General features: G+C 36.3%; 2 protein-coding genes across 3 annotated transcripts in view; one reads left to right on the forward strand and one right to left on the reverse strand.

Annotated features, from left to right (window-relative positions):
* The first annotated feature begins 758 nt into the window (after nt 1–758).
* Nucleotides 759–6,757, forward strand: LOC128226768 (uncharacterized). Its single transcript, XM_052936814.1, has 7 exons — nt 759–1,000; nt 1,849–1,951; nt 2,501–2,589; nt 3,024–3,134; nt 3,458–3,808; nt 5,061–5,360; nt 5,513–6,757. The coding sequence occupies exons 1-7, from the start codon at nt 994–996 to the stop codon at nt 5,575–5,577; spliced, it is 1,026 nt and encodes a 341-aa protein (XP_052792774.1). The 5' UTR covers nt 759–993; the 3' UTR covers nt 5,578–6,757.
* An 881-nt stretch (nt 6,758–7,638) lies between these two features.
* Nucleotides 7,639–17,464, reverse strand: part of LOC128227976 (OTU domain-containing protein 4-like) — a 55,280-nt gene continuing 45,454 nt past the window's right edge. The window contains exons 12-18 of one of the 2 annotated variants that reach the window (XM_052938973.1): nt 16,516–16,597; nt 14,042–14,154; nt 13,065–13,200; nt 12,505–12,718; nt 12,183–12,223; nt 11,658–11,766; nt 7,639–10,739 (exon numbers count right to left, since the gene is read on the reverse strand). In XM_052938973.1, the coding sequence (XP_052794933.1) occupies nt 10,570–10,739; nt 11,658–11,766; nt 12,183–12,223; nt 12,505–12,718; nt 13,065–13,200; nt 14,042–14,154; nt 16,516–16,597 (865 nt within the window). In that variant the 3' untranslated portion in view covers nt 7,639–10,569. Of the gene's footprint in view, nt 11,767–12,182; nt 12,224–12,504; nt 12,719–13,064; nt 13,201–14,041; nt 14,155–16,515; nt 16,598–17,464 lie in introns of both variants that reach the window. The other variant, XM_052938972.1, reaches the window with a different exon arrangement.

Raw genomic sequence — 17,464 nt, forward strand, 5'->3', positions numbered from 1 at the left:
TAATGGCCTAGATTCAAACCTTTGTGAAGGCATGCCGTCAAGAAAGGCCAAGATTCAAACCTTTGTGAAGGCATGCCGTCAAGTAATGGCCAAGATTCAAACCTATGTGGAGGCATGCCGTCAAGTAATGGCCTAGATCAAACCTTTGTGAAGGCATGCCGTCAAGTAATGGCATAGATTCAAACCTTTGAAGGCATGCCGACAAGTATTGGCCAATATTCAAACCTTTGTGAAGGCATGCCGTCAAGTATTGGCCAAGATTCAAACCTATGTGAAGGCATGCTGTCAAGTAATGACCTATATGATGATAGTTACGAAGCGCATTTCTAAAGTTTCAATAACACGTGTTGTTGGTGACGTAACTGTTTATACCATGGTGCCAGGGAAAACGTACAACAACTAGGTTGATGTATCAATGAATTGCGTAGTAAATGATCCGCACGATTTAAATTGAATGGTAAGGCTCCCCTACTTGTTGCCGATCCGATATGGTAGGAAATGTTTCGATGAAAACAAAGGAAACTTTGTACAACGCTGCTTTTGGACAAAACCCTGGTTTACTTCGGAGTCGTGTGTATCTGAACTTGACCTATGGGGACGAAGTGTGCATTGTTCGTCATCTCAGTCTTGAATGTAATAAGGAAGCAAAACTGGCGACTGATTTAAATGATAGAACACTGTGTTTTTACCTCACAAATGTGTTTTTAGCGTAATAATTTTACAACAATAAAGTTGCATTTTACTGCCCGATACACCGCATAATATGATCTTCCTGAATTCTGATATTCAATACATGTACATCAGTTGATATATAATACCAAAGTCGCCCCAGTTAAAGGGTGAAATGGTATATTTTTATGAAAGTGGATTTTGTGTTAAAACCCCCAGATGAAAACGGTTAAAAAGTCTCTCTTACGCCCTATTAAATTTCACTTACGTATAAAATAGTTCGCATAGTGTTTTGATACTTTGTCACATCGAGTGGATACAAGGATGCCAGGTAAGACTACTTTCTTCTCACACTTTCTGAAAAGTATTAGGTGAACAGCTAAATGTTAAAACAACGTCTTCATAATAAGATAGTTTTGTTTGAAACGGAATTGATGGGCAAATCGATTTCATTGACCGACGTCAGTCTGTAACGCATATTCTGTAGTATGAACGTAATGTTAACATAAACTTTACAAACTATTCAAACTAAAATTGGTTCAAGAAAACTCATTTCATCCATTATGATTGGTCATTTTCAACATTTTTGTGAAAGTTGCCCGTTCTTTGCGTCGACCGTCATCAAAAATAGGTCAAGGGGGTCAAATAGGTCAAGGGGTCAAATAGGTCAAGCTGCAAAATATGTAATTCCACGTTCGATTTCAGTTGAAATGAAGACCAAACATACAAACTCGATAATCTAGTTTTGGTTATTATATCTAACAACAAGCAACACCTGCATGGGCGGATCCAGGATTCAACGTTAGAGGGGTCGTTACTTAGGGGCATAAACTATTGACTTGCTTAAAGTGTTGGCAGGGGGTTTAAGGATACTCCTCCACGAACATTGAACAATATATTTTCCAAAATGGTGCATTTTGGGCGTATTTTATTACCTTTTTTCTCCTATATCGAAATAAAAGTTAACCTGTACGGTTTTAGGGGGCGCGGGCCTGGTGCCCCCCTTCCCACCTTTGGACCCGCTAAAGACCTGGCTTATAATCGTTAATCGAGCTAGTATAACACTAGTTTATTTGTTGGCGGGAATTCGAATTATATAGGTAACTAGGTCAGGTGATTCAAAACCCCCGTCTCCGTCATGCTCAAACCCCTGCTTGATCTGTGTATGTTGTGTTTCAGACTCGGCGGCCCTTCCGTTAGGCGGTGTGATCGGAATTGTTGTGGGAGGGGTAGTGCTCGTCTCAGCCTTGATCATTTATATGGCTTGCCGCATCTACAACAAGTATTATACATGCCGTGACAATAAAAAATACATATTATTTGTCATCTTAATAACATTAGAATACAACCTACATTTACAGCCGATGAGTTTGCAAATAGGCAATCATGAAGTACTGGACTTAAGCATTAAGAATTTCAACTTTCGCGGGTGGTAAACTCATACGATTCACAATCCCTGCGTCATATTTTGCTTTGCCAATGAGGTTGTGTTCTAAGTTAGTTTGGCGACCCGAATTAAATCTTAATGTTCAAGAAAGGGTCGTTCGCTACGCTCACTCAGCCCATTCTTAATTTGGCTGTAATTTTAAGTAATGTCATCTTACTATAACTTAAAACCGACTTAATGAAATAATTCAGGAAGTTATCCTGAAGTTCTGAATTTTACAGCTAACCTTGCTCCTACCGGAGTTTCCTATTTTGTCGGCCAAGTTTGGCTCCCTGCTTGCATATAACTTTATCATCATGTTATCGCAAATTAAAATTATTATTAATTTCATTTACACAATTAATGATTCTCTGAGAGGCAACCTATCTCCACTCTTTCCTACAGGAAGGAAGGCGGGACGCTGGGGAAGAAATCCCGGATCTTCCCACATGGGCCTGTCGTCCTCACCAACTCCTTCAGAGAAAAAACTACAGGTATCGTGTTTCCTTCATAGTTTAATGAGATTTGCTTTCTGACAAGTTCAGTGTCTGTTAAATTTAGGAAGTTTGGGCATACACAATGTTAAGATCTGTATTTTGAAGGACAGAAAAGTTGACTGGTCACGTGGTCCACCTCTCACCCAAGGGGTCCCGCGTTCGAACCTCATCAGCGGCTGGTCATAATGTCATCTTCAAATGCACATCTCGTTCTGGTTTCTACACAGGGAACGGAATTTAATTCTAAGATTACTTTTTTGGTAATCAATTCTAAATGATAAGTTTTTATCAATTAACTTGACGACTGTTCATGACTTGTAAGTAAGCGTAAGTCACATACTGCAGCATATGTTTGTTCATATGCAATCTGCGCTTGTTGCAATTTTGTTAATGGAAATGAACCGTAGTTGTACAATAATTATCTTCCGCAGACCGGGAGTGGCAGCATGAGTCAGGTGAGAGCTTCCGAATCGACCCGGGCGCCCTGAGGGTTCGAGAGAATCGGAGAACAATCATCAGTTACGATAGACCGTACAGTGAAGGTAGGTCGACTAAAGGATTTTGCTGTGAGGTAAATCTTCGAGCGTAGCGTAATGGAGGGTGCCCCCCCCCCCCGCGTACAGATATCTTGAACTTTCCGTATCAAAAGTAACATTAAGTCTTCAAATCACATAATGCCAATTTTTTTAGTTTCTGCATATCGCGTAGCCTCCTCCCGAATGCCGCGTACCAAGGGTGGTGGGGAGGGGGAGGAATTAGCCTTGTTATATAAAATACTTTGATTGAAGTATGGTTTTGAATCTTGAATTTTACCCAAGTACAAAATATTACCAAACATTATAACGTAATATTCCTTTGATCATAGAAAAACACAGGAGTCTGCAGCGGCTTCAACCGAAAACGACTGTCTCTAACTACGGGATGGTGAGCATTATGAGTTCCGGCGGCCGTCAGAGCTTTGAAGACCCGCGACTCGCTTCTGGTACCTCTGTCGGCGGACCAGCACGGGCGGACGCTGGGCAGAGGTTGTCCAACACGCGGACGGTTTCCGGTGCATCCAGCGGTCGACACTCGCCCTACTATGCCTCTGGTGCGCAAACAGGGAGTGGCGAATTCTTTATCTATCCTAATATGGGGTCGGGCGAAGGAGGTTCCTTTTACTACGGCTTGCTTGACGAGGCAGACTCCAATACACAGCTCTTGAACTCTGGAATAGGTATAAATTACTTAACTTTGTTCTATTATTTATAGTTCTCCCACAAATCAACGTTTTTGGGGAGTATATAGGAGTTAAGTCGTCGGTCGGTTGTCCGTCGGTTGGTCTATCGGTCGGTCGGGCTTGACTCATAAAACGATCGACGGATTTAAATAGTTTTTGTTACACAAAAAGTAAAATGTCAAGTTCGAATTTGGTAACAATCTATCACGTTTTGATGGAAGTATGACCCCCTTTCAACTTAGAATTTGCCGAAAATACAGGGTCCGGAAAATTTCTCATGAAAAGGTCACGGATTTCAATGAATTCTGGTATACATGTTTAACACGAAGAAATACAGGTCAAGTTCGACTTGGTTACAAACCACTGGCGTAAAGAGATGAAAATTTGATTAAATTTGCATGTGGAGAAAACCCTAAGGATTGTATTTAATGTGTGTTGTGTCAATGCCAACATTACCGTTACTTTAATAAAATCAAAGCGCTGAAAGCGTTGAAAGGATGTAGGCGCAACAAGCGCGATTTATTTCACAATTCTGTTCACAGGCATTTCCATTAATTGTATTCATTGCCTAGGCAGTTAATATTGACTGATGACTTCATGATCACGCAACCCGGCCATTGTAAAGCGTGGGAGGAATAGACGTTGTACAGGATTTTTCCGTTGACCGTAAAGGACGCCATATATGGCAGCCATGTTTACGAATGTTATCGTCAAACGTTCACCTCGCAGCACGCGTAGAGCTACGATAAAAAGATACGATATTTTTAGCTAAGCCATTTTCAAAGAAACACATTTACGAGAAAATCTCAAAGTTGCGATAAAAAGTTACCATATCGGTACATACGACTTTAAATGAAACGGTAAAGAGTGACATATAGTTTAGTGAGGAAAAGTTATATGTAGCAAGTTCATGTGGAGACGTGCATTTGTAATGCATTTGAGGTTCGTGGTGTCAATGCCACTAAAATAGAAAAATGGTTTCCGCTCAATAACTTTAATTAGAAGTGACTTATAGTGATGAAACTTGGCATGTAGTAAGCATCTGTGAAAACCATTGAATTGTTATTAGGGTTTGTGTGGTCGAAGCACAGTCATGTTTTGCTATTGACAAGCTAGGAATGACGAATGCAGCTGATGATGAGATGTGCCATATAGATGTTGACTGGGGGTGGGGAGGAGGTGAGACAATATTGCTTATGCTTTTATCAATAAACCATTTGGAAAGTGTCTAGTACATCTGAATTCAAAGGGCCTCCAAGATCGACTGTACTTCGGCCTGTGAGCGGTGAAATTTCCAAAGGACAAGGTCAAAGTCACAATAAAGCGTCTTCAAAACCCGAAGAACCTTTGTACGCAACCATAGACAAGCGGTCGATCGTCCAAAACAGGCCGTCCCCCAAACCGGAGGTTAACCTAGATCAGCACCCGCAGGTCATCTTGCGGCGCCAGGAAGGTGACCAGAAGGGCCAGAGAGTGTCAAGCGCTGGGAGCCGGTATGATAGCTTCCGGAGCAGTAACGCGGTGGACTTGGGCGCGGAACCGTTGAAAGGTTCACCTCTTTTCTACTCGATAATAAAATAATCAAAATGACTAATTAAAACATATAATGCTTCATGTTTTAAATTTCGCTTTTTATTCAAGTTGAAATAGAAACGTTGCACTGGATTTCGTTTTAGGGAAACTGTTTGTTTTTATTCGCAGCCTGGACGATTAGCCAGTACCGTGATCAGTCCAAGGGACGTTCCCAGGCCTTTATTCGCTACTAGAACATTTTGATTTAACTGTACAGTGAGAGCATCGCTTCCAAGAACAAGTGTTGTTCAAAGCCAGCTGAAGACTTGCCAAATAATATATTTTGGTACATTTCCATAAAAATGCTCAAGGCATTACCTGAACAATAACGGGTGTCCGTTTTCGTTAACTTTGAACATTTCTAGAACTTTGGGATGAACTTGTTAATTAATACTGAACTGAAAGTATTTTTTAAATATTCAATATGTGGGACCAATACTCCCTTGTCGATTACTGTTTTGTGTCAATTACGTTTTAAAGCTCCGACAAGCCAGGCGACCCACATTTTTTAACATCCCATCAATCCAGCTGGACTTATATATATATATATATGTGAAAAACAATAATTGCGCTGTGTTTTCAATGAATTTGGACAGTATTATGAATAAGCTATATTTCATCTTTCACTGATACAAATGATTGAGGCCCTTATTGCTGATATATCCAGATATAGTCTATATATAAATCAATGTACACAACTTTTAGTCCATGGCCTTATTTAATTGTGGCCATCAAAAACAGAACGGATCCTCACTAGGTGTTCCGCAGTAATGATTATCTAACAATTAGAACTATGATCCTCACTAGGTGTTCCGCAGTAATAATTATCTAACAATTAGAACTATGATCCTCACTAGGTGTTCCGCAGTAATAATTATCTAACAATTAGAACTATGATCCTCACTAGGTGCTCCGCAGTAATAATTATCTAACAATTAGAACTATGATCCACACTAGGTGTTCCGCAGTAATAATTATCTAACAATTAGAACTATGATCCTCACTAGGTGTTCCGCAGTAATAATTATCTAACAATTAGAACTATGATCCTCACTAGGTGTTCCGCAGTAATGATTATCTAACAATTAGAACTATGGTGTATTTTTCTTTTGAAAGTTGAAAAAAGCCTGAATCTGAACCCTGCGTTAGTCAATGATTTTTTTTTATGAATCTTTGTGCGTCATTAACTTTTCTAGAACGTGAAAAGTATATACATTATATAGGCAACTTTTAAGCCACATTTTATGAACATTAACATGTTTTATTGTTTCATTTTCCATTTCACAGACGTCATAACGCAATCTGTTTCGACATTTTTTTAGTTTATTACCTAATATTCGAATTGCATTTCTGAATAAACACATATTTACATAATATTTGTTGCTTGGAAACACAGCAAGGTGCGCAACATATGTTGCCAAGAACTAAAAATGGGGCCCAACGATTCCTGTTGATATAAAAAGCAGTGTTTCGTTTTGATGTGATGAACATATGCGCCTTAGACACTATTTAATTAATCAACAGAAAATGGTTGACCTTGTTGGTCGTTAGGTGTTACTTTGACTCGAGTGTTGCTTGACGCGGTAACGCCTGACCTTTTGATACCTACGTGTGACCTTGACTTTGAGGGAAGGTAGATGAAACTTCCGCTTCATGTGATAAGCATTATTTTGATAGCCTAAGGCGTTATTGAGCGGAATCGAGGATGACCCTTGACATTGAAATGTGATCTATACCGTGATTATTTCGCATTGAGCATAACCAGTTACAGTCCGCGAACAATGGACATTCGTTGACCTTGAATGTTATAAAACTATAATTCAGCTTGTGTTCACATTTTATTATTATGCTTCTCGCTTACATTCCCTGTTTGCACTGAAATTGTTTGTAAAATCTGCAACATTACATGGCTCACACACTGTCGAAAAGCTGGCATGTCTAAGCGTGACCTTGACTTTGGGTTACACATCAAGTTTTCGTTGAAGTCACGTTCGATTTGGTATTTTAAAATGTTGCAGGTATGATGCAAAACAAATAAGTTGACTTGACCGATTCTTATATTGACTTTTGATCCCTCAGTTTGAAGTTGACAATTGTTACAAAGATGACAGCTACACGCATACCCGACATCTCCATGCCATCTCCATGCCGTGACTTTCAAGTAAAACCAAATGTTTTCATCCCGAATTTTACCAAAGTATGCTCAAATGTGCCTTTCCACTTGCATTTTTATTTGAAAAGCAAAGGAAACCAAATAACAACATAAAATTTATTTTTTCAATCTTAACAAGTTTGATCAAATTCAAAAACAGCTCAATCAACTGGAATTCTATGGGGAAAAAACAAGACATATACAAAAAATATGTGATGTCAGTTGTATTACAATTCATTTTTTTTTAATGAATGTGTGCCATTGAACATCACTGTGGTATCCAAACCATAAATTGGCTAGTTCACTAAAATTTTGATGTTTGCTGCACTTTTATTTATTTTGAAAGATGTGTTTGGCTTCTAATAAACCTGTAAAATAAATAACTAAACAAATTTGACCACTTTTAGAATCACAAATTACACATGTGAAAACCTCTTCTCTTATTCAATGGAAAACTCATAAAATCCATCTTTCACGATTTCCCCATGTGGATTTTGACAAGGTAAAATATGTTATTTTTTCATGAAACAATTGCTGGTCCAATTTTGAACTTTTCTTAGTTAAGGAATGATTTCCAATGGTACATGTAGCAATATTGTATGGGATGTCCAGCAAAAGTTGTGACCATATACAGATCCAGTACATTAACTGGCTTGGATATGCAGGCTCCAGTTTTGTCAAAAGTTTTTAACAAAATCATAGAACAAAAATGATTCAACAATAACAGAGATACACAAAGCTCATAAGATATAAGGAAATAATTAAAGAATGCTATATACATTTAATATAAGTGTGATGGAATAATTTAAAACAGGTTATTAGCAGAAAAAAAGAATCAATATATACATGAACACTGACCGCTGTAGACCATTACATGAACGCATGGTTTCTGTGCAGTTGGTTTAAGATGTTTAAATTTCCTCCAAATTTGATCTTGGCTCTTTGCCGACACCAGTTTATTGTTTTTTGTGTTTAAATTCCTGATCATGCATAACTTCCAACGAATGTTTTATTAACCAATAAAGCTGGAATAATGATAAAAGTCTATTGAATACAAGAGATTTGTAGCTGGTTTTTAAGGAAATACTTTCTGTTAAATAAACTTTGAATATTACTAGCATAGAAAGAAAAATTCAAGAAGGAAACAGAACACGCAACTATATATCTATTAACAAAAGCCTTTATTTCAAATATGACTGCAATAAGATGTTAACTTGGAATGATGATTGGAAAAAAATTGCCTGATCAAATGTTTCAAAAATTATAATAGATCTGTGACCATGGTACCAATGGGCAGTATTTTATGAGAAATGGAATTGCATAGATATGGTTAAATAAAATATCAGCATCAACAAGATTAAACTCTGAAATGTAACAACAAACGAGGCATCAATATAAAAGTCAAACAAGTCAAATGTAAGATATCAGATCATAACACACCTAAAATTTCAGTCTAAAATTCGATCAAATTCTAAGAACTCTTAAGAACACTGTCAAAATCATTAAAAATGAAAGAACAGTTAATATTGAGCACTCGTAAGAACACTGTCACGAAGGACTCCTAAGAACACTGTCATAATCATTAAAAATGAAAGAACAGTTAATATTGAGCACTCGTAAGAACACTGTCACTAAGGACTCCTAAGAACACTGTCATAATCATTAAAATGATGGAACAATTAATAGCGAACAATTAAGAGATGGAAAATGATTTAATGAACTATTTCACAAATGATTATATATTTACACAATCAAACATCTAAACAAGAAGATCCAAAAAGGGCCTGACTTAAAGGGACTAATTCATGTTTTACAGGGATTGAAAAAAAGTGCTTTTTGTTTATAGTTACATAAAAATGTTATAGAAAATGCTGTTTTGCCCAAAAGCATTAGAAACTGATTGAAAATTAAATTATTCTAGGCTTGCATTTGGATTTTTTTGTTTGATCATCAAGTCAGTAAAATAACTCAACAAAAATTGTTGCCAATATAAAATCAAGTCTCTTTAAACAGACGAATTAACAAGAATCAATCAAATAATTTTGACAACAACATACATTTAGAAAAAGTCCTACTAATATTATAGGATGATTAGTCGATAAACTGGCATAAATGGACAGATAAAGAACATCAGAAAAGGTAACAATCAAATAACAAAAACATGAAACATTCAGAACTATTGCTACATGGCCCATATTACATATCAACCAATGTCTCCAGTCAAATTTTACACTTACACTCAGAAAAGCAATTTAATAGCAACATGCTATTACAGACTGGTTAACATGACTGTTTCTGTTCCAAATAATCTTTTCTGCCATCTGGAACACATCTGTTGTCCAAATTACTTGTATTCTAGATATTTTGAAACATTTAAGAATTCAGTTTTCTGAGCAGTTTCACATTCAGACTCCCGACATCAGTAAATATGGGCCATGCTTTCATTATGAACTAGCATAATTGTATAATAAATTGGCAAAAAAATCACTTTATTGTAAGAAAATATTAATCGGTGCTTATAAGAAATGTGCTAGCCTATTATAATCACAGATCTATCAAAATGGATTTCTAAAGAAAAGTGCTCTGCACGAAAAGAATGTGTATAACTATACACAATATGCGCAGCTGTTAGTATCATTTTAATTTCAAGTTTAATGATTTATATACTTTACTCTCAAATAGAAAATCTTTATAATAAAATACACGTACTAAGTATACATGACACAACTGAACATTCAAAGCTTAAATGGTTAAGTAGGGTGGCTGTTGAAATTCTGATGAATAAGCCCCAGTCAGCAGTTGATTTTGACATAAATGAAATAATGGTTTGAAAGATGACAACTTTTATTAGTAGATGAAATAAAGCACTATGGACTTACATGCGTTTTTAGTATGACTGACTAGAACTCTTCTGATTATTCTTAGAATAAAGATATGCTGCATGTTGCCGACTCGGGTTCAACAACATGTACAATGTTAGAGTAAGTCTATAGCACTAAGGATGAGCACATTTCACCAGTGATACATGCATATGTTACTGTGTAGCCTGTAGATGGGGTACAGGCATCTGTGGTGGCTGGACGTTACAGTTCTGGGGAGGCATGTACATGCCCGGTACTAAGCCCGGGTATGGGGCTGCACCTGTGCTGTAGAAAACAGGGTATTGCATGCTGCCGGGGATTGGCCCAAAAGCTTGACTGGGACCTGTGGAGAAAGGAGGAGGCATGCTATATTTATGTCCAACACCATGATTACTGTTGTTATGGTTACTAACACTAACACTCGAGGTTACATTATTGTTCCCACCACCACCGCGGTTAGCTACTGACTGTACTATATTATTTGGGTATACAGAACCAGCACCAGATGGATAAGCATGTGCATACACATTAGACGAGGAGGGAGCATTCGGTGTTATACTGCAAGCTATAATGCTGGGGTCCTGCATAACGTTGCCACTCGGCACAAAACTCTTAGCTTCTGGGTTAAATAGATTCTCACCAGGTACACTGTTTTCATTGACATTTTTATGACCATTTACATGAGCATTTCTGTTATAGTGACGCCTGGGGGGCAGGAAGGGTACAATGATTGGTTCCCCCTCACACCTACTCTTCTCTTTACCCAACTGAGAGAGCAGAGTTAAGTACCGAGGAGGGATATCTTTGATAGGTTTTACCAGCTTGAGGTTACCATACATGTAATATTTCCTCTTTTTAAGCTTTGGTTTAGAGGGCTCAGCAAACTCTGAACCATTGGTATTAGCAGTGGTAGCAGGCTGGGGTATTTCGGAGACGTTAGCGATGTAATTATCCAGCTGCAGTTCCAGCTCCATGGCGGACTGTTGGGGCTCCTTAACAGAGCTGTCACCATGGTTGCTGGATGTGCTCTCCGTGTCACACCCAGAGTCATTGTTGTCAGGGGCATCATCATTTGACGAGGCGATGGACATTTCACTCTTACTGGGAGAGGTGAGGGCACTGCCAGGCCCACTTGCACTAGGCTGGCTACCTTTGGAGCTAGAATGGGTATTGGATGCTGGAACGTATGTTTGGTTACCATGGTTACTGTGGGCCGAAATAGCAGGGGTCTGTGCTGGGGCGGGGGGAAGGGCTAACTGACCAAAGTAGTTGCCGTTGACCTGGTCCGCAGTCATGTACATCCCAGGGGCTACGAGGGCTGGCGTTGTCTCTGTCTGATAGCTGCCGTTCTGACTGACGCTCCGGTAGTTCTGTAAGTTAAAATACATGGATATAGTACAATGGATGACTTACCAACGGTATTCTTAGTGATGTAACAACTTCTTTTCCATGACATTATGTTACAATATTGAATGTTATGGTTTCATTTACAATTATTGCAAACAAGGTCATGTATCCTGTCAGTGTAATAAGATAAATGAGCAAATATTAAGTCTAGTAAAGAGACCTTAGACTTTCAAATGTAAAGTTAATAGGTTGTCACAATGGAACTTTTATGCCGCAAAATAAACTAGAAGAACATGCTCAAAATAAAGTTATGTTTTAACAAGCATTTGGGAATGTATACCTGGGATATAGAATGACAAATAGGTCATGCAACCCAAATACATAAATTTCTTATTAATTAAGTAACAAGTCGATCAGAGAAAACAAAATGGTCACTGACCTCAACACCCATATTGAAGAAAAACCTCAAGGTATTCACCTCTGCAAAGAGAAATTAACAATTATAAGTACATGTATGTTTTGCAAGAAGTATAAAATTTAAGCCTTTTTCAAATATATCTCCTCAAATCAGAACTAAATAGTATAACTTGTGTAAATTTTACTGTTTTACAGAATCATAATGTCGTCACATAGTACAAAAAGGCACAACATATTTTAACTTTAAACATCGAATTTACACAGTTTACTTCATAGTTCGTATTCAAAGAGATAGTGGTAAAATAAGTGTATCAATCCAGGATTAATAAAAACTTCTGTCTTACCTGGCAGGTCATTGCCGGCCATGTCCTGTGAGGGTGGACAGTACACGTTCACGTCCTGTATGGCTATACTGTCCAGGTGGGGCACACACACACACGAGTACATCTGACCTCCATGTGCGACCATGGGACCATACATGTACTGACCACTAGTATCTCCGGGCTGTGGGTACATCATGGCTTGTTGGTAGGGCTCCAAAACCCCGCCTGCTGGCAGCTGAAATAGGAATAGCATTGCTTTATAAGTTTATGCATGTACTACTGTGTTGTTCTTTGACAGGACTACGTATGTAAGTTGATATGAATAACATGCAACCTTACTTGACTGTAAACATGACTATTATTTGGCATAAATGAAATTTATCTTCTGAGCAATGCTAAAATATACAAAGAGGAAAGTTACAGCACTGCACTTTTTCAACATTACAAAAAGAAATTATCATCTATATTTCTGCCTTTTCATTTTACTTTATAATACTATTGTCAGCGATAATCATTGAAGTCATTATTACCAATAATGTAAACGCCATTGCTCAAAATTCACTACTTTTAATTTCACTAACCTGATTGAGGTTCCTTTTATTCTCGTTGTCAAGGGTCGGTACCTGCTGCATCTCCATGCCTACGTAAGCTTCATTACCATTGATCATTGTGATGGGGTTTGCTGGGTAAATGTATCCCTGGGGTTTCACCTTGTACCTGACAGGGTCAGAACAAAATATTGAACTTGTGACAAAATGTATATATTGTAATTGACTATGAAAAGTCAGCAAATTTAATTAAAATATATAATGAGAAGATAAAGAATGCCTTAGGCTTTTTGTTTGGTAACAATGAACTTGATTTGACAGTTGTGAAATAATTGAAACCATAAGAAATATTGGAAAACATTGCCTTTTTAACATGCTAATGACTTTTCTAAGATTGACGTTATTACTTAATCAATAGTTATAACAGAGCATTATTTACAGTGAAGTTAGATTTACGGAAATATTTGGAACAGGTTTCTGAGAAGTTGACCTTACATATGTTTTTTTCACTATAGCATCAACAAAACCAAGGTGAAAATATCATCTTATGAATGAATTTATTTCAGTACACAAACACCTTAACCAGGGTTCTCACAAAAAACAGAAAATAAAATTCCCCGACTTTTGCCTGACCAAACTATTGGTGTTGGTAGGAGTTTATTTGTCATCTTTTGAGCATTATTAATAATGTTGACCTCAATCCTCTATAACATTCTAAGATAGATAATAACTTTAGGATGGGAAATTCACTTTGATAAATATAGTGCCAATAAAACATTTGGATTGACCAGAAAGGTAGAAACTGCCTAACTCTCATTCTATTTATATTCTAAGTTGTTTCCATGGCCCTCGACCTCAGGTATCAAATTTCCCTGGCTTTTCCCCATTTCCTTAATTTTCCGGACCAATCTAAAAATTCCTTGATTTTCCATGACCTTGAGAGAAAATCATTTCCCCCCTCGTTCTTTCCCCTGAACGTGGAAACCCTGCTTATGGTAAGTGTCACTTACCTCTGTAAGGGTGGGGTGTTGCAGGATCGCGGGGTGGATGACCTGGACTGATGACTATGGTAATGGGATGTCTGGTTGCTATAGTAACCCTCCTCTCCACTAGCTTCTGTCTCCTGAAAATAATATCCACATCACTGACACATCTAGTACGATACTTACAAAGCACTGATAATATATTATTACTGTTTGAAGTTTGATCAATGCATTATTTTCACTGTAAATGTTTCAAATATAATTGTGTATTGACATCTACATAGAAGCTCAACAAAATCAAACTGAAGAAATAGCTGACTTTTTGTTGTTGCATAGTTTGCAAATCATATTTATTAACATATATACATAGATCCAGTATATGATAATGTTCAACCTGCCTTGAAAGCATAATTATACTACTCCAACAACAAATGCAACAACTGTCACACGTTTGAGAAGTGAATATTTTACCATTTCTAAGTAGCGCAAGGAAATTTGTTTTAAATATTGCATGATAATGATGAAAAAATAATAAAACACAGCCTAATTCAAAACAGGCTTTAACTCAAAATATGAAATGCCATATGGCATTGCAAAATAAACATTATATACCAAATTGCCTTTTTCAATTGAAATAATCTACAAGTGCTGATAGAATTTGCTGACAAAAATATAACAAAAAACAAAAATTGAGATGGATCAATAAATCAGTGTTTATTTCTAACAAAATATCCCACGGTCATGAATTAAATACCTTTTTGCATAATGATCTACATATGGAAATTTCACGATCCTTATATGATATAAGAATGTCCTTCCTATAAGAATGTCCTTCCTATAAGAATGTCCTTCCTATAAGAATGTCCTTCCTCAGACCTATTTTAATTGTTATTCATATGCACTAAAGTAGTAAAGGTAGAATATTGAATAGTTAATTACCTTTTTTCTAAAGTTCTTTAAAGAAAGTTCATTTAATCCATATACAAACATCCACCACTTATTTATTTTTTATAAACTTAAATACAATTAAGAAACTGCATTCTTATATCTGTATATATAAGAAAAAATCCATGAATGAACAATACGATTGGTCAACTGTTTTGGAAGACTTCTCACTGTTAGATGTTCAGATAAAGGAGCCATCAAACATGTCAAAATAGTTTTCAACAATAATGGATTTTTTTGCATGGGTGCCCTAAGGAGGAAAAGCATGCCACAAAGCAATAAATTAATAATGATGATACAAATTGAGGGCACTTGCATTCTTGTACTCAAAACTCTTAAATTGAAAAATTAAACCAAAGAAAAGGGGGCACTTGGATAATATTTTTAACCTATCATTACTTATATCATCATGATTGTTTCAATGCATATTTGTTTCAATGCATATTTATTTTATAGGCAACACAAGCTGATAATTTAAAAACTTAATCTTTTTTAATGTAAAATGGGCATAACTCTGGAAAACTTTATAACATAATCTTAAACCACATTCAAACTTGACACAGATAATTAATGCCTACAATGTCAGCAAGTTTCATCATGATTAAATAATGAATAATAAGTTATTGTCTGAACAAGTTAACATTTCATTGAGAGGATAAACAAAAAATTTGGCATTTTAGGCCACACAGTCGGGGTAAAGAATAGAGCATGGAAAAAGAGGATTCGTTTCTCAATCAAAGTTAAATGTTTCATCTATTCCATGAACACATGAGTTATTTACATGTTTTTTTTAAACATGACATGAAAACAGAGAAGAAATCAAGACCATTATGTTATTTCGAATCTATTTACACCAAAATGTCTGAACACTCTTTGGCATAAAAATGTACACTCCCATTTACTGCAATTTGAAAATATCAGTTTTAATTAATAAAGATTTCAAACATGCCCTGGAAACCTTGGTCACTGATGGTATCTCATTGTTAAATTATGATGTTAATTTGCTGAATATTGGTAATAATAAATATGTTGACATCTCACATTAAGATGAACTTGATAAGAATTGTCAAGGTGTGCATATACAATATTGTTTTATCATCTTTATATGACAGCATGAACACTATGAAATATTATAGTCAAACGCTAGAAATAGTTTAGTTTGACAAATTTATTACATGTCATTGGAGATTAACATCATGCAACATAGTCTCTGAAATTTTTGTAATATTTAGTGCATGTTATCAATTACCAATATGTAACCAATTTTCAATGGGAAAAACAGCCTATTAAGATTTTAATTTGCACCAATGAGAGAAAACAAAATATTTGTTTACATTTTATTACACTGTCCGCATTTGCCAGATTTTACCATTTTTGAAAACCTGCATTTTTCCAATGCCCAACTAATTGAAAATCCCCAAATTTAATTTTAGTCAGACTTCTTTAACTGTAAAGTTATCGTACAATCTCATGAAAACCTCTGCCTATCTGCACACAGAAAAAGGCGAGCTGGTATTGCAATTAGAAGCCAGTAAATTTAGTGTGATGTAACCCACCTGTTTATGGTGAAGATGTTTCCTGTTGAAGCGATAACGGGCAGACGGTGGAGTCTTCAGACTGCTGATCAAAACAATCCTTCTGTAACAACACAACATATATTAAGGTTTTAGCCATGCAATACACCTCGGGTAATGTCGACATATATCGCCACTCGCCATAACAGATTGTGACGATCATCAGACGTATTTGGCCTGTCCCCAATGTTGCTATTTTTAGAAACAGAAGGTATTTCCCCGCTATTCATAGGTCAATACTGAAATTTCTACATCATAGTATTTGGAAACTCGGTGATGTTTTTCTCAAGAATATTTGTTCCAAATAATAATACACTAAAAGGGCACGCTGACAGTTGATTACGATACATCAGTAAAACATGGATTATTAGTGAATTATACGTGTAAGGGAAGATTTTCAGTTGAAAAAACAAACTGTCAACAATCAGCTGGAATAATCAGATATTCGTGTAAAGGGTTATAAATGTAAGTAAACATTGTCAATTTGAGCAGTTTCGTACGTTTATGTTATCCAAAAACGTTTGCGTTTTAATTTATCTTTGGAATTCTTTAATCATTTTTATTAGCTAAATGTTAAGACAGCATGTTCATATTTTTACATGTACTTATGTACATGATTTATGTATATAAGTATGTACACTTTATCTTGATTATTTTATCTTAGAAAAAATATTAAACTTAAAATTTTGTTTAAATTCATTTTATGTGTGTGTTTGGTAGATATTGATTTAAATGTGGTTATATGCAAAATCTTGACCAGCGAATTTCTAAGTTGAATAATAAAAGGCCATTATTTGAATTATATACAAAATACATCAATCTCATTTGGTTATTCAAGTAGGTTGGATGGCGTCTCACATTTGCATAAAGTTTCAATGCTATACATCAAGTAGTTTAACTGACCTATGAGAATACATGCAAAACTTTCACC

This window comes from Mya arenaria, chromosome 3 (assembly GCF_026914265.1).
Source record: "Mya arenaria isolate MELC-2E11 chromosome 3, ASM2691426v1".
NCBI classification, from domain to species: Eukaryota; Metazoa; Mollusca; class Bivalvia; order Myida; family Myidae; genus Mya; species Mya arenaria.

Coding starts and splice junctions, on each gene's coding strand:
- LOC128226768 (XM_052936814.1), top strand. Junction 2,590..3,023: donor CTTCAGAGAAAAAACTACAG/GTATCGTGTTTC, acceptor TATCTTCCGCAG/ACCGGGAGTGGCAGCATGAG. Junction 5,361..5,512: donor GGGCGCGGAACCGTTGAAAG/GTTCACCTCTTT, acceptor TTTTATTCGCAG/CCTGGACGATTAGCCAGTAC.